At 39.3% G+C, this 17212-nt stretch overlaps 1 protein-coding gene across 15 annotated transcripts in view; it reads left to right on the top strand.

The window, feature by feature from the left end:
* The window catches only part of Mllt10 (MLLT10 histone lysine methyltransferase DOT1L cofactor), a 172965-nt gene that overhangs the window by 139031 nt on the left and 16722 nt on the right, over window positions 1-17212 (top strand). For all 15 annotated transcript variants that reach the window (XM_028870471.2, XM_037205985.1, XM_028870468.2 and 12 more), the window contains 3 exons: window positions 4989-5167; window positions 16233-16350; window positions 17064-17136. In XM_028870471.2, coding sequence (XP_028726304.1) covers window positions 4989-5167; window positions 16233-16350; window positions 17064-17136 — 370 coding nt within the window. The remainder of the gene's footprint in view (window positions 1-4988; window positions 5168-16232; window positions 16351-17063; window positions 17137-17212) is intronic.

Raw genomic sequence — 17212 nt, forward strand, 5'->3', positions numbered from 1 at the left:
CCTTTGCTGGCGTCCTCTCTCAGCTCCCACTTAAAACGACCTTTGCTATACGTGGTTCTTCCCTACCACTTCCTGTCAGCTACTGACTGACTCAGCTTCCTGCTCCCAGGTTAATTTTATTTAATGAAACACACCTTTGAATTGTTAACAAAAGCAGTAGGAAAAATGTAAAACACTTTAAAATAATATTTCCTAACATTTCTGCATACTAGTCCTTCCTTTTTTTTCCCCTCTCATCTCCAACCTCCCTCCATTTTTTTGGAGGCATAATTTTATTCTGGCCTTGAATGTGCAATCCTTTTATCTGTTTCCCGAGTCTGGGATGATAGACATCTACTACCATGCCTACCTCTGCTAGATTAAATGCTTACTGTGAGAATATTAAGGCAACATTCTCTTTGATGTTTTATACATACTGTTATAGAAAGCTAATATTCATTGAGTAAACCATTGGAATACTCCACTTTCAGAAGTCCCTTTTGGGCTAGAGCAATGTCTCTCAGTTAAAAGCACTCACATTGATAGCTTACTGCCATGTGTAAGTCAGGTTCCAGGGAATCTGGCACTCCCTTCTGACCTCCATTGGTTTCTGCACATGTGTGGTGCACACGAATACACTCAAGCAAACACACATATACACATCTTTCTCAGTCATGTGTCTATATTTTGCATATAAATTCATTTTACTGGAAGTGCTGTTTCTTTTTATCATTTTAAAGATTTATTTATTATGTATACAGAGTTCTGCCTGCATGTATGCCTGCAGACCCGAAGAGGGCGCCAAATCACATTATAGATGGTTGTGAGCCAACATGTGGGTGCTGGGAATTGAACTCTGGACCTCTGGAAGAGCAGCCAGTGCTCTTAACTGTTGTTGTTGTACTCTTTATTTTTTGGCTCTTTTGGGGGCCCTCCATCCAGCTCTCAAATCAATATACATGGAGGCTTATTTTTTCTTAGGAATGCCTGTCCTTATCTTGCCTTATTTCTAGCTAGCTTTTCTTAAATTATCCCATCTAGCTTTTGCCTCTGGGCTTTTACCTTTCTCTATTTTTATATACCTTTCTTCTTACTTTGTGGCTTGCTGTGTTGCTGGACTGCTGGCCCCTGATGTCCTCCTTTTTTTCTCTCTGGTTCCTAGATCTTTTCTTCCCAGATTTCTCCTCTTGTTTGTTCTCTCTGCCTCCTAGCCCCGCCTAGCCTTTTTCCTGCCTTGCTACTGGCCATTCAGCTCTTTATTAGACCAATCAGGTGTTTAGACAGGCACAGCAACACAGCTTCAGAGTTAAACAAACACAACATAAAATAATGCAACACATCTTTGTATCATCAAACAAATGTTCCACAGAATAAACAAATGTAACACATCTTAAAATAATATTCTACAATACTTATCTGTTGAGCCATCTCTCCAGCCCAAGAAATGCTGTTTATTTTCTGTCCAGCATGACCAAACTTTTTTTCTGAGAGAGAGAATTTTTGAGATCCTCCTGCCTCTGCCTCCGCCTCTCCGCCTCTCCGCCTCTCCGCCTCTCCGCCTCTCCGCCTCTCCTCCTCTCCCCCTCTCCTCCTCTCCTCCTCTCCGCCTCTCCGCCTCTCTCTGCCTCTCTGCCTCTCTGCCTCTGCCTCTGCCTCCCGAGTGCTAGAATCAAAAGGCATGCACCACCACCAACTGGCTTAGAACACCTGTTTTTCAATAGAATCTAAAATTTTAGTTTTCTGAGTGAAATTTGTGCTCTTCTAAATATTCACTTAGAACTTTGAACCATAGCATGGAACAACAGAAGTTTTTTAAATTCACAAGATTACGTACTGTCACTGTGCTTATGGCCTTGAGATCTGTATCCATGCTGGTTTTTAAAAATGTACTTTAGGGGTTTTGTGTGTGTGTGTGTGTGTGTGTGTGTGTGTGTGTGTACACGTACACGTGCGTGCACGCGTGCACACACTCGTACGTCTTAACAGCACAGATGTGGAAGTAAGAATACAACTTTGTCGGGTCAGTTTTCTCATTCTACTTTTATGGGTTTTGAAGATTTTAATCCAAGTTAGTCTTGTATAAAAAGCACCTGGCTTTTCTGCCAGTGAGGGGGTGGAGCAACCCTGGGACTTCATGATCATCCTATTATGTTGTAGATTATGCAGGTATTTCATGGCCACAAGTCTCCAAGTATGATAATCACCTTGATACTCTGATTTGTATTAGGAAATGGTTTTTATTAATCTTGATTTTGCTACCTTCTAGGATCATCAAGCATGTTTCTTGCTTTATTTCTATTTTTTCCACACACTCATAACTTTATTTCTAAATTCCCCATAAGAAGAAATGTGCAGTATTTAAGAGTCTATCTCATTTTTTAAAAGATTTTATTTGTTTATTATATATTATAGTGTTCTGTCTGCATGCCAGAAGAAGGCACCAGATCTCATTACAGATTATTGTGAGCCACCATGTGATTGCTGGGAATTGAACTCAGGACCTCTGGAAGAACAGCCAGTGCTCTTAACTTCTGAGCCATCTCTCCAGCCCCCATATCCCCTAAATTCTTGATTTCACTTTTCTTTATGGCTGTGTAAAATTCCATTGTGTTGCCAGGTGATGTGGCGTACAGCTTAATCCCCACATTCAGGAGTTAGAGGCAGGTGGTGAATTCTTCCACCACACTGTGTGGTGCTTAAGAATTATTGTGGACTATGCTCATTTTTTTTTTTTTTCAGGTCTAATTAGTCCCTTGCTCTCTGGTACATGTTTATTTCACACATCATTGTTCTGTTGTTAGTTGCTTTTAGAAACCAGCTTAGAGGTGATGTTCAGTTCACTCTGTCATTGAGGACAAGGTTAGAAGCCTTTGTGTGCCTTCACCCCACCCCGTCTCAAGATGGTCTCCAGTATTTTTCATAGGTTATTGTAGTTCTATTTTCTGCCAAGTTTCTTGAAGGCAAAGACCATGTATCTTGAATAATTCTACCTACGTCTTAGAATAATGTCTGGGAAACAGTGAGTTGTCATGTATTTGCAGAATGAATAAATCATTTTTTTGGTAGAGACTATTGAGACAAAAATTATATAGGGACCTAAATTCTAGGTTTAAAGCCCTTTAATATGTCTTGTTTCTCCTATTTTATTTGTTTGAAGAAGGTTATAGGTGCTTCTATAAGCATAAATTGAAATTTATGGTTTTTTTTTAGAATCACATAAACCATGTTGATAAGCTGGTATACTAATTATTATTGCCTTCTAGAGATGTAGTTTCTGAGGGGATGGGGAAGGAGAAAGTGTGTCTTCGTGTAAGATTCATATATGTGTACATACGTGCAGAGACCAGAAGCTGATAGTGTCTTCCTCTATCACAAACGTTAATTCTTGAGACTATTTTTTTGCTGAACCTGGTGCTCACCAATATGACTAGACTGGCTGGTCCTCCTGTCTCTGCCTCAGGGATTCCACGTGCCTGGCTCCTTTCTGACCTAGAGACTAGCCATCCAGCTCAGGACATGGTGCTGGCATTATAAGCACTTTACCAACTGAGCCATCTCAGCTTCCTCCCTTCCTCCCTTCCTGCTCTTCCTTCTGTTCAAATGCCAGGTTTTCTTGATCTGTCCTTACCTTTCTCCGTCTCTCTTTCCCTCCATTTCCACCCTTTTTCCTCTCAGGTTCGTAGCAGGTTTCTCTGCTTCCATTCTCCTTGATGCTCTGGACCCAGGTAATTTGTTGTTCAGCATTAGATAGATGTTAGTAGCATCCTTGACCTCTCAGTATGTATCAGGAGCATTCCCAACTTTTGACAAAAATGTCTCCTGAAATTAGTCAAGTGTTTCTGTGGGGCAGTCATTTATGGTTGAGTATTAGCTTCTTTTTCTCTCTCTGTGTGTGTGTGTGTGTGTGTGTGTGTGTGTGTGTGTGTGTGTGTGTGTGTGTTGCTTCCCTGTGTGCAGGTGGATTCTCCTGTGCCCATAGATAGAGGCTGCCTGCCACTGAACCTTGAGCTCACTGCTGTGCAAGCTTCAGTGAGCCCTCCAACCCCACTACCCCACCCCCACCCCCTCGCTCTGGAGTTAGAGTTACACATGTTGTCACACCTAGCTTTATATCTATGGGTCCTAGTAACCTGAACTCACCTTCTTCTGCTCATATGTAAGGGCTTTTCCCATTGAGCCTTTTCCCCAGCATCAATGGGGCAGATGATGGCACAGTTTTTCAACTGCTATTTTCTGCTGAGGTTTTCTTCTCTCCTGCTTCTCTTCCTAGCTCTTCTAAAACGAGTAACATCTACTTCCTGATTTCCTTCTTCCTTTGTTGCTTTACCAGATAGAACAATGAAAAAAAATGTTTTCATCAAGTGTGCTGTCATTTTCTTGTCCCCCATGTTTCCAGAATTGAAAGGTGGCTACTGCCTCATCTTCCATCCCATGCTGTTTGAATTCTCCCTCTTACCTTGCCCTTTCTCACGTAGGGCAGCCCCTCAGAAACTCCTGTTTGCCCCATCCCTGCTTATTTCCGGATGCCAGCTCTGTTCTCACAGCTATGATGAGTGAAAGCCACCAGCATTTTTAATATTGGAATCAAATCAAGTAATGCTCTATTTTGAACATCGTAGCTTTCTAGAACAAGGTTTCTTCCCATTCATAGCTTGTCAGTTACGATTTCTAGGGTTCCTAAGCATTTTGAAAGACTTAGCAAGTGATTTTAAAACTCTGCTCTCAGCTGCTTCATTCTCCTGTTTAGAAACCTTTTGTTGCTTTTACAAATGCCTTCAACACTTAGCTGTTTTGGTGGTTTATTCAATTAACAAAAATACTTGGTAAGTGAAAAGCGACTTAGGTTCTTCTAGGTAAATATTTTATGAAAAGTTAGTGTTAGCTTATTTTAATACAGTTTTTAAACACTAATTAAATTTATTATTAGAGGAGGTATCAAGGCGAAATCTTGTCTGACCCATTTGACTGCTAATTTATAAAATATTTAAATAAAATTTCTTTGGTTGCAGGTATTTATAACAGCAATGATGTAGCTGTATCCTTTCCAAACGTGGTGTCTGGCTCCGGATCTAGTACTCCTGTCTCTAGCTCTCACATACCTCAGCAGTCATCTGGACATTTGCAACAGGTGGGAGCCCTCTCCCCGTCCGCCGCGCCATCTGTTACCCCAGCCGCCACCACAGCTCAGGTATGTTCCAGTCCAGAGCCAGCCCTAGCAAGCAGTGGGCGCCATTGTTTTAATTAACCTTGCAGAGAATATTGAAGAATAAATGCATCCAGGCTGAAGAGATGGCTCAGTGGTTAAGAGTGTGTGCTGCTCTTGTAGGGAATCAGAGTTCAGTTGACAGGACCCACACCTGGTGGCTCAATATCACCTCTAACTCTAGCTCCTGGAGATCTAACTCTTCTTGCCTCCATCAGTACCTACACTCATGTGCACACACCCATCAACATACGTATAATTAAAAATAAAAATAAACCTCTAAAAATCCTCAAATGTGGCAGCAGAGCCAGGCGGATGTGAGTTTGAGGCCAGCCTGGTCTACAGAATGAGATCCAGTACAGGCACCAAAACTACTCAGAGAAACCCTGTCTCAGAAAACAAAAATCCTCAAATGTAAAATAACCCACCCAATACATTATTTAATATATATATATATATATATATGTATTCTCTTTATATACTTCAAGGTTTTTTTTTTTTTTCTAGTGAGAGATAAGTGTTCACAAATGTATGTTTTCTATTTGTCTCTCCTTTCTGCCACACTCAGATCTGTAGCTTAATATGCAGGTTACTCTGTGGGATTTTTATTTTATTTTTCAGTCTTTAAATCTAAGGCTTCCATAAACCAGGCAACTGCGCTCCCACTGATCTGTATCTTACCCACCCTTCTGCCTTTCTTTTCTTTTCTTTTTTCTTTTCTTTTCTTTTCTTTTCTTTTCTTTTGTCTGCTCTTCTCTTCTCTTCTTCCTCCCTCCCTCCCTCCCCCCCTCTCCCTCCCCCCCCTCTCCCTCCCCCCCCCTTTCTTTCTTTTGTTTTTTGTTTTGTTTTTTGAGATGGAGTTTCTCTTGGCTGTCCTGGAACTCACTCTGTAGATCAGGCTGGCCTCAGACAGAGATCCATCTGCCTTTGCCTCTGAGTGCTGGGATTAAAGGTGTCCATCACCACAACTGCCTGGCCCAAACCCTCAATTTTCAAAAAAAAAAAAAAAAAATTTGAGGTGGAGTCTCAATTAAGTTGCTCAGCTTGGCTTTGAATTCATTCTTTGGGCTAAGTAGGCCTTGAACCTGGTGGTCTTCCTTCCCTAGATTGCTGAGTAACTGATACTGGTCAACTCCACTAGGTCTGATAATAGGAATGTTGTAAAAACAAGATGAGAAAAACCATAGTATTGAATCTTATTAATTAAAAAAAATAATTAAATGTTTTGAAGAGCTATATAAACAGATACCTCTAAAGGTAGTATTTTGAAAGCCCTAAACTACATATATTTGAATTATTTGTGTTTGATATATGTAGGTACAAACCAGTGTGCATGTTTAGGTCAGAGACAACTTGTTTGTGGAGTTGGTTCTGGGGGGTCGAACTTAGGTGGTCGGGCTCGGATCATAGGAAGGAAAGTGCCTTTCCCCACCTGGCCGACCTGTGCAGGCCTCTCCTCCTTCTCCCACAATTGTAAATTTTTAGTTTCAAGGCTTTATAGGTTTGTGCCACCACATCCAGCTTACTTAGAATTCTGTAATCATCTTACTTCATTTTTCTAAAACTCTATTAATAGATCTTTTAAGATTGAAGAAAACTTGCTATAATGTCATTTTTAAACTACTAGTTTGTCTAGTGGGTATCTATTAATCATGGTGTGTGTAGAGCCTTTGCCTAGCCTGTGGGAGGCCCTGGGTTTGGTTCTCCACACAAGTTTTAAAAACAAAAAAGGACAAAATAAACAAAATACCCAACAAATATGAACTTTTATATATGTGTATAGTGTATATTATATAAGACTTTAAAATATACGTGCATTTTTTGGTATTTTGTACACCGTATTTTTATTTATTTTTTTATTTATCTTTTGTTTTGTTTTAAGATTTATTTATTTATTATGTATACAGAAGATGGCGCCACATCTCATTACAGATGGTTGTGAGCCACCATGTGGGTGCTGGGAATTGAACTCAGGACCTCTGGAAGAGCAGTCGGTGCTCTTAACCTCTGAGCCATCTCGCCAGCCCTTATCTTTTGTTTTTTAAGACAGGCTTTCTCTATGTTGTTCTTGCCATCCTGGAACTCGCTGTGTAGACCAGGCTGGCCTTGAACTCACAGAGATCCGCCTGCCTCTGCCTCCCAAGTGCTGGGATTAAAGGCGTGCGCCACCACCTCCTGGCTGTACACTGTATTATTAGAATACAAGATTGGATTATTGTAATGTATGTGTTCATGATTGATGTTGTGCAGTCATCATTCTGATTAAGCCAAATATTAGAATGAACAGCAGTTCAGTCAGTGGTATGATTGGTTGTGCCATCTTTGGACATGAAAATTAATTGTTTAATGAATAAGGGTAGCTTGATTACTTTGGAAGGGGTTTCTTTAGCTTATTTCTCTGGAAAAGTAAGGTGATAGAAATGATAGGGCTTGATTAGAGAGGGTGAGAGGATAGATGAAAGAATGACTCTTAATAAAATGGTTTTATCTCTTTTAATTAAATATAACCATGTGCTTGATAGCTTTATACTTTTGGATCCAGTATCACTTGAACATTTCCAGTTTGCATTTTCTTTTCTGTCTTTATAGAAGTCTGTTTTAATTATTCTGGTTAATTCCAGGCTGAATTAAGCAAAATCTCATTTCTTACTCATTATGTCAGTGGACTTGGCATTAGGGAGAGGTGCTTGGGAGAAGTGGTAGGGAAGGGAAATTGATAGTGCAAGGGACAAATTTCACTTGACAGGTGACTCAAAGAACAAAGAAATCATAGTTGGAAATAACCCAGGATTCAGGCCAATTACAGTTTTGACTTTTTATCCTATTTCCATGTTCCCATAAGATGGATCTCATATATATATATGATGGTCCAGTTAGATTCACGTGCTGCATGCTGAGACAGCCGCATGTGTGTTTCTGTCTAGCAGTAAATGCATTCTGCTTTGAAGCTGAAACTTATTTAGTCTGGCTTATCTGGTGCTGCTGTAGCAACCATCAGTTTCCAGGCAGCTGAGGCACGTTGACCTCTCAGTTGCAGTGAGTGCAGATCTACTCAGTTTAGCTGCCTGAGACAATGAAGTAATGGTGTTGAATGTGAAAGCTGCTTCTAAGCAGTCCGTAAGGGAAAAGATATGAAAATATTGTGATGGAATTAAGAGAACTTTTAAAATTGTTCAGAATCTCTTCCTCTCTCTCTCCATGGCAATGTTCATTTCAGCTTAATCTTTACATAGGTCTTAGTTGGCTTTAAAATATCCAACCCATTGTATTTAGGTAGTTGCTTACTTCTTAGCATTTTGATTACACACAGTATAAAACAAAGCAGTGTTAAAAATGGGTAGTGGAAATTATCAGTATTTAAAATGTCATTCTAAATGTCTTGTCACAGTTGTTAAGAACCTAGCATGTGCAAAGGCCAGGGTTCACTCATTAGCATCACCAAAAAGAAAAGGAGATAAAACACACAACACATACACACACTTTAGCAGGTGGATATTTTTAAATGTGTAGAGAATAGAAACCTAGTTAATGTTTGGCCAACATAATTTACATTTATTTTTTTTCCTACATAATTTAATAAAATCAGAATTTTTAGTGGCTAGGTTGAAGCTAGAAGTCCAGGGATCATTCTTCATCTTTCTGACCCTCAGTGTAAGTAAAATGAGCAGAGTTATTTTTTGATGCTATATAAATTGTCACTCAGGGAAGTAATCAAAAAAAAAAAAATCAGGGTAGGCTAATAGAAATTAAAGACTAAGAATAGTTTGATTTGGGCTTTTAATCAGAAAAGGACATTTGTAAAATTGTGTGCAGGAAAAAGAAAACAAAAAACTGCTTCATAACTTAATTTTATATTCTTAAGTGTATATCTCAGCTCCTTGAAATTGTAGTTGTTTTTTGCATAATTGTTCTTTTTACAAGTAATTGATATAAAAACTCATTACACAGTAGACTGTCTAGAACACATCAGGAGTAGTACCTGTAGATCCTGACCATTATTGGAAGGTAAAATGTTCTGATACTTAGTGATGTGTTCTTTTTAATTGGATAATAAGTAAAGGATGTTAATTAGTTATTTTAGGAGTACCATTAACTTTTCATATTGCCTTTCAAATTCCACTATTTTCTCCCTAAAAGATAAGTGATAACATTGATTAAATATTAACCAATTAAGAAATGTATTTAGAATTTATCATTCTGTCCAGTCTTTCTGTCCCTTTGAGCGTGTTCAGTAATGGTTTAACTGCACTTTAATCCTCCAACTGCTTTTTGGAGACTCAATTGTGGAACATTTCAGCATTAGCCTAAGCAATGGTTTTTGAATACATTAAGCTCTTAACAATTAGGGAGCAGTTTGGGGCATTGAGTAATGGGGAGCGATGCAATTGAACCTGACAGCTTCGGCAGTCTGCCTGCTCCTGGGACCAGAATGTTGTTCACACTTGGTTTCATTTCTCATCCCATGCTGGGCATTAGCACCTCACTGGTGGTAGCTGACTCAAAAATGGAGTTGGTTCTCAGAAAAGTACGAAGTGTGAATCATGGCGGAGAATAAATAAAACTTGATTCTGTTCTTGTCTAATGTTTATCCTTATTTCTTTCAGAAAACCTTTCTGGTCAAATGTGTGCTTATAATTTTATATATATTAAAACATTTTAATACTTAAGATTGTATTTGTAATCTTGTAGTTTTGTTGTGTTTTGGTTTATTGAGACAGTCCTACTGTATAGTCCTGGCTAGCTTAGAACTCCCATGTAGTCTAGAGTGGTCTAGAACATGTCTTGGTACTCCTCAGCCTTGCCAGAGTTGAGATTACAGGTGTGACCACTATGCTCAGAAGTATGGCTATATTGTTTTTGAATCTGCAGGTGAAATAATACTTACAGTGAAGCATTTATGCCAGCTAATGGTTCTTTGAAAACTGCTTTTACTCATGGATATTTGCCACAATTAGTATCAGTATATAATTGATAATTTATCCTATCCAAGTTCATGGGAAACCAGAAACCGTAATAGTTTACAAACAGTGCGTTCTTAAACTTTTTTATTGTATGTTTATTTTGTGTGTGTGGTGTGTGTGCACATGTGTAGCACGAATCATTAGAAGGTCTTATTAATAAAATCAAACTTGAGGCCCAGTTATTGGGGTGAATGATGGAAAATCAGAGAAGCAGAACAAGCCACAGCCACCTCACTCGCCAGTTCCTCAGCTGATCCTGTTTCCTCAGACTGGATGCCTCTCAGCTGAACTGTGCTGCTCAAAAGCCTAAAAGCTTAACCAGCTCTAGTTCCTGGTCCTCACACCTTATATACCTTTCTGCTTTCTGTCATCACTTCCTGGGATTAAAGGCGTGAGTCACCATGCCTGGCAGTTTCCAGTGTGGCTTTGAACTCGCAGAGAATCTGGATGGATCTCTGCCTCCAGAAGGCTAGGATTAAAGGTGTGAGTGCCACCATTTTCTGGCCTCTATGTCTGTCTAGTGGCTTTTCTGTTCTCTGATCCTAGATATGTTTATTAGGGTGCACAATATATTGGGGAACATAATATCACCACACACATGGACAGTGTACATGTGTAGATCAGACTAGAACTCGCCGAAGTCTGTTTTCTCTTTTCCTTCAGGTTGTCTCACTTGGTAGCAGGCACCTTTACATGCTGAAAACATCTTTTTGACTTCCATGAAAATAAAATAACAAATTAAACTATGTGATGCTTACCTACCCAGTTTCAGACATTTTTATGAGTCTATTATGCATATTAGCTACATTCTTAGGGTATTTTTGTAAGAGAGGCATTATACCATCATTTTCATAAATGAAAATTGAGGATAGAGAAATTTAATGACTTGCCTACAACTTAGCTAGTAGCAGATACAGTGGTGATTTTTTAAAAAAAAAAAGTTTCTCCTTTAAAAGTATATATGAAGTAGGGGCCTGGAGATGCATAGCTTAGTGGTAGAATACTTACTTGCCTAGCATATGTGAGTCCCCATGTTTCATTCCCAGCCCACAAAACAAACTAAAAAACAAAAAGTTTATATGAATTGGGAATTTTTAAAAGTAGGTTTTTTTGTTTGTTTGTTTTTTTAAATTATTTTCATGTGTGTTGGTGTTTTGCCTCAGTGTGTGTCTGTACCACGTGTGTACCTGGTCCTTGCCAGAAGAGGGTGTTGCGTTCTTTGGGACTGATGCTACTGACAGTTGTGATTTAGCTGCTGTGTGGGAGTTGGGAATTGTACCTGGACCCTCAGGGAGAGAGAGCAGCTAGTGTTCTTAACCATGGAGCAATCTCTCCCAGCATCCAACAAAGTAAATAATCATGGTAAAATTTTTGGAAGAACACATTTTTGTTTGTTTCATTTTGTTTTTTGAGACAGGTTTCTCTGTGTAGCCTTGGCTATCCTGGAACTCACTCTGTAGACCAGGCTGGCTTCAAATTCAGAGATCCGCCTGCCTCTGCCTCCTAAATGCTGAGATTAAAGGTGTTGCACCACCATGGCCCAATAAGACATTTTCAATGTTGAACCAAACTATTTTGTTTTTTGTAAAATTAATTTAAAAATTTTAAAGAACGTTTGTTATAATGAAGCCAAAGTGTAAATTTATCTACAGTGTTTCTTATTAAAAGTCATTTCTTTTTGCTCTTTCCTGGTACTATCCACCAAGATAGTTCTATTGAAAGTTAAGGTTTTCTTTCTTTTTTCTTTTTCTTTTTTGGTGTTACTAGCTTGGTTTTTCAGACAAGGTTTCTCTGTGTGTCTCCGGCTGTTCTGTAATCAGGCTGTCTTCAAACTCAGAGATTGGCCTGCCTCTGCCTTCCAAGAGTGCTGGGATTAAAGGCGAGTGCCACCACCACCTGGCTACAAGAATACATTTTAAGTTATGTCCAGTGCTAGAATGTTGGAGAAAATAGCTACTATTACATTTTAGAGCTTGTTTGAATATTTTGACTACAGTGTTGACAACAGATTAATTGTATGGTTTGCAACACTGTTTGTTCTAATTGGTCCTGTATGCTTGAACTATAAAGTTTCAGTCCTGCCTCTATATGATGTGTCACTGCTACCATGAAATTTCAAACTATTCCATTCCCCCTAGTTTTTATTTTTATGAGGCAAAGTCTTATGCATCTACTTTTCTGCCAAAGGTGACTGAACTGGTACTCCCTCATCCACCTCTCAAGTCCTGGGATTTTAGGCTCACACCACCATGTCCTTACTAGATGTAATTCTCCTTGTTCATTTATCATTTTGAGGGCAAAATAATACCTCAAAGTAATCCAGCTTTTAAGTTTAATATAATTTATTAGACCTATATCCTTCCAGTTTTCTTTTTATTACATTAGTGTGCACAGTGTGCTCATGTGCTTGTGTGCACACACCACAACATGTGTATGGAGGTTAAAGGACAACTAACTCACTTGTTGGTTCTCTTTCATCTGTGTCAGTCCTGAGGATTGAACTGATCTGGTCACCAGGCTTGGAAGCAAGTTTAGGTCATCTGGTCAGCCTTAGACCCAACCTTCCCCTCCTATGTCGATGATTCCTTTAGAGCCAGCCAGCATGTAGTATTGTGTAGTCCCTCTCCGCAAGAGCTTGTCCTAGACATGACTGTGGTCCTGAACTAGACCTTCCAGTAGGACCAGTCTATTCATAGGTCGATGGAAGCAGAGGCAGAGCTTTGATCCTAGGATAGACGAGTCTGTTGAGGGATACTGCGTTATCTTGAGTTTGCACACTGCCTGCAGTGATGCTCAGCCTTCCGTAGCTGTCTGATACTTAAGGTGAGGCCTTTTGTTTGAAATATTAGGCACTTGTTTAAAAGTGATTTAAATTTACTTCAACAATTATTCAATTTATTTTTAGTTTGTTGGTCTTTGGGTCCAATTATAAAATAATTATAATTCATACTGAGCTTTTTCCTAGAGTGTTAGAATTTCTTCTAAATTCATAGGAAAACTGTAAGAGCAGTGCAGAATGTTCATACATACATTGTGAATGTCCTCTTCACTCAGCTTCTCCTTATGTGAAAAGCTCCGAGAGTCTTTAGAAGTCACTTTCCTAATCCCAGCACTTGAGAGCCAGAGGCAGGCGGATCTCTGTGAGTTTGAGGCCAGCCTGTGCTTCCTAAATGTTGGAAGTATAGGAGTAGAACATGATACTTGGGCAGAAAGTTTCTTGTTTAGATAAATGCAATAATAATTTTTAGAAAAGCAAAACACTATCAATTATTTTTTTACTATTCAGATAGTTTTAGAAATTGGTCATGTTGAACACTACCTGTAGTTTAATATTTTGCCAGTTTACCTTTTAAATAGGCTTTTCTGGAGCTGGCAAGATGCCTCAGCTGTCAGGAGTATTGGTTTCTCTTCCAGAGGACCCAAGCTCAATTCTCAGAAACCACATGGCAGCTCACAACTGTCTGTGCTTCCAGTTCCAGGGGACCTGATGCTCTCTTCTGGCCTCTGGGTACTGCACACATGTGGGACATAGACGCACATCCAGACAAAATACCCACACTCATACAAATAATTCAATAAAACCTTAAAAACTAGATTTAGAGCAAGCTAAAGACAGCTGTATTTATTCATTGATCATGGTTATCAGGTGGACCAGTTACTATACTCGACTGCTTTCTGCTGTGATCTTTAGTGTGGTGGGCTTAATGGCTGAGGGAGATAAGAAAATGCTACCCTCTTCAATTTGAAGCTCTCAAGAATAAGTATGAAACCTGTGGCAGCAGGGGTCCTTCCTTTCAAGAGACTAGTAAGAGAATTCGGTCTCTTGATTTATGAAGAAACTCAAAACTGAGAAAGTATTCCTGCTAGTAAGTTACAGAACAGATGGCAGCAATGGGAAGGAGAGCCCCCTGGCTGAGTGTCGCTTGCTGTGCAGTAGTCCTCCCCACCCAGCGGTCCTCCCCACCCAGCGGTCCTCCCACCCAGCGGTCCTCCCACCCAGCGGTCTTCCCCACCCAGTCCCCTGCTACACACAGATCTCTCTCCTCTCTTGCTATCAACAAACCTCAAACTTTTTCTTCCTCTTTGTAATTAATTTTCTATATGCTTAGTTGATATTTAAAAATTTGTGTCCCAAGAATAAAAAGGTTCTGTGAAAAGAACTTTTAAGTGTCAGTATCCGAGACTTAATGTTGATTTGTTTACACTGTTCTTGTTCTTCGTTATTTTATGAATAGCTAAGATTCCTAAATAGTTGCTTTTGGAGAGGCAAAGGTCACTTTTAAAGAAGTATTATCCATTCCTGTCCGTGCACACAAGCAGAAGTTAGGATAACTTGGGATAGTCAGTTCGGCTTCTACCAGGTGAGTCATGGGAATGGCACTCAGGTCATCAGGCTTGGGGGCCTGGCCCCTTACCCATTGAGTTATCTCTCAGTTTTCCAAAAAAAGTCATATATTTTAGTTTATAAATTGTGTTTTAGGTATACAAACTACTAAATACATAGTAAGTATCCATTGTTGACATTTAGGTTGAAGTTGGCTTATCTTTCACTGTGGATTAATTGAAATTATTTGTGTGTGTGTGTGTGTGTGTGTGTGTGAGAGAGAGAGAGAGAGAGAGAGAGAGAGAGAGAGAGAGAGAGAAGGGCAGCCTGTAGGAGAAAGCAGTTTTCTCCAAAGAGTGAATACCAGGAATGGGACTCAAGTCATGAAGCTTGATTGCAAGGGTCTTTACCCAGTCAGCCATTTTGTCTGCCCAATTATTAAATAAAGCTTCATATATAAACTTAATCTGTATGTATATTCTTGAGAGGATAAATACAGAAGTTGTTAGATTGAATTTACACATTAAATGTGAACTACAAAATGCCTTGCATCAACATTATGAAAACCACTACTATGGATTATAAGAGTACATTCTTCATGCTTAATAAATTGGCCAAAAGCCATGAGCATACTGTTGCTTGAGGTAGGAGTTGCCCAGAAACAGTTTATTTTCCAGATGTGTTCTCGTCATAACTGTTGTTGTTAGTCTCTTCTGAGGTGTTAGCCATGTCACAAGGCCTCGTGTCTTTTTTTCTGCTGCCCCCTTTCTCCTTGTGTTAGAAATACTCCAGCTTTTTTGAAATTATTTTCAAGAGGTTTGTTCTGAAATAGCTGTGCTTTGATTTTAGTCATGAAAAAGAGGAGTAAGTTTACTTTAAATTTAGTTAACTGTTAAATCTGAAAATTATTTCAGGCTAGTAAAAGTTTCTATTAGCTGCCGTATTTTGTGTACAAGAGATTTGTTTCCAAAATGGCACATTTTTAGGTTCTGATATTCTTGGAAAGTGGGAGCCTCTACACATCAAAGAAGGCATTTTTATTACTACACTGGATTATGCACCACTTTGGCCAGCCTCCTTGACTTCCTCTGTTTAAGGTTCATTCTGGCTTGTTTGGCACAGGTCCCAGTAAGAGGCCTTCATACTTGTGGTTAGCGACATGAATGAATCACAAACTCTGGAGGAGCTCTTCAGTTTGTGGAACTGGCTTCCTGCCAAAAAGACAGTGCCTTATATGGGCAGGGCAAAGCTGTGATTGGTTGAGCTCTGCATTGTATAGAAAACATACTTGTGATGCCTGTTTGCCTTCTTTAAAATAAAAACCAAACAAAACACCACCAGCAGCAGGCTTCCAAGTCTATCAGAATAGGAGGTAACACAACACTGTGCAGGCTGTCCTGACGGCAGGGTCAGGCAGTAGCCGCCATGGCTTTGAGCATGGAAGGACAAGGTAAACCTTTGACCCCCACAGTCAGATTGTGGTGCATTGGTTAAACATCTGCTGAATAACTGCCTGATTTTCTAAATGGTTTAATGAGATTAAAGAATCAGTTCTAAGTCCACATGGTTCCCATACTACTAGGCTTAGTGTAGACTAGATCTACTCCTTAAAAATACCGTAGTTTTTAACAATTGACATTTACTTTGCAGAGGTCAGCATTTCTGCTTGCATTCTGAGATAGAGAATACTGCTAAGACTATAGGAGGTAAACCGTTAAGGCATTTCCAATCTGACTTACTAATTATTGTGCTTCTTTTCATTTAGGCAAATACCCTTTCTGGATCTGCTCTTAGTCAGGCGCCAGCTCATCTGTATGGCAGTAGATTAAATCCAAATCCACCCATGGCAGTTCTCATAGCTCAGTCTGACAGCAACCAAACAGGTAAAGCCCCTTCCTGGTGTCAACTTTCTCTGTGTTAGGTCATTTTTTTCTTAAAAAAACAGAGAAGGAAAGAAAACCAGCTAGGAATGTGATTAATCGAGGATTGTGGCTTATCTGTTTTTAAAAACCAAAATAATCGTAATTTATCAAGGTTAATTTTTTTTTTTCATTTTAATAAAAAGACCTAGATATATAATTTTTTTCCCTGTTTGGCTATATGTTCCATATATTTTATTGATGTGAAGAGTCATTTAATAATTGTAGTCGTGGTGTATAGGGTGCTGTAGAAATGTACTTTGTGACTTGTCTGGGATACTAGGTGTTAAAAAACACAAAGCATAAGGATTTGCTGTGATAAGCATACAGATTAGCTGTCTACAGCTGTGATTCATTACTTTAACCGTAGAAATTAAAAGTGGCTGATGGGAGGGCAGTACAAATTCAAACCATGCTTCTGTGCTGTAAAATTGAAAGGAATGGAAGAACAGAACATAATCCATGGCCTTCTACACCCACAAAAACGTGTACAGACAACATTTTACACGCCACAGTTCAACAGCTCTCAACAGCAGCATGCCAGGTCTTCACTTTCATAACTGGAAAGATTCTAGTATGGGCTTGATGTGTATTTTAGGAAAACTCAGAGCAAGAGTTTGAAACCTCTTATCTAGTAAGAGACCCACTTTATCAGCTCTGAAATATTTACACTGCAGATCAAGATCTTGGAGACAATAGCCGAAGCCTAGTTGGTCAAGGAAGCTCACCCCGAGGAAGCCTCTCCCCAAGGTAAGCATTGTTTATATTGCAAAGCTTAGGAGAGGAACACTTTGAGATTTGGAAACTTTGTTATCTCGAGCAGTGA

Source organism: Peromyscus leucopus, chromosome 5 (genome assembly GCF_004664715.2).
Source record: "Peromyscus leucopus breed LL Stock chromosome 5, UCI_PerLeu_2.1, whole genome shotgun sequence".
Lineage (NCBI taxonomy): Eukaryota > Metazoa > Chordata > Mammalia > Rodentia > Cricetidae > Peromyscus > Peromyscus leucopus.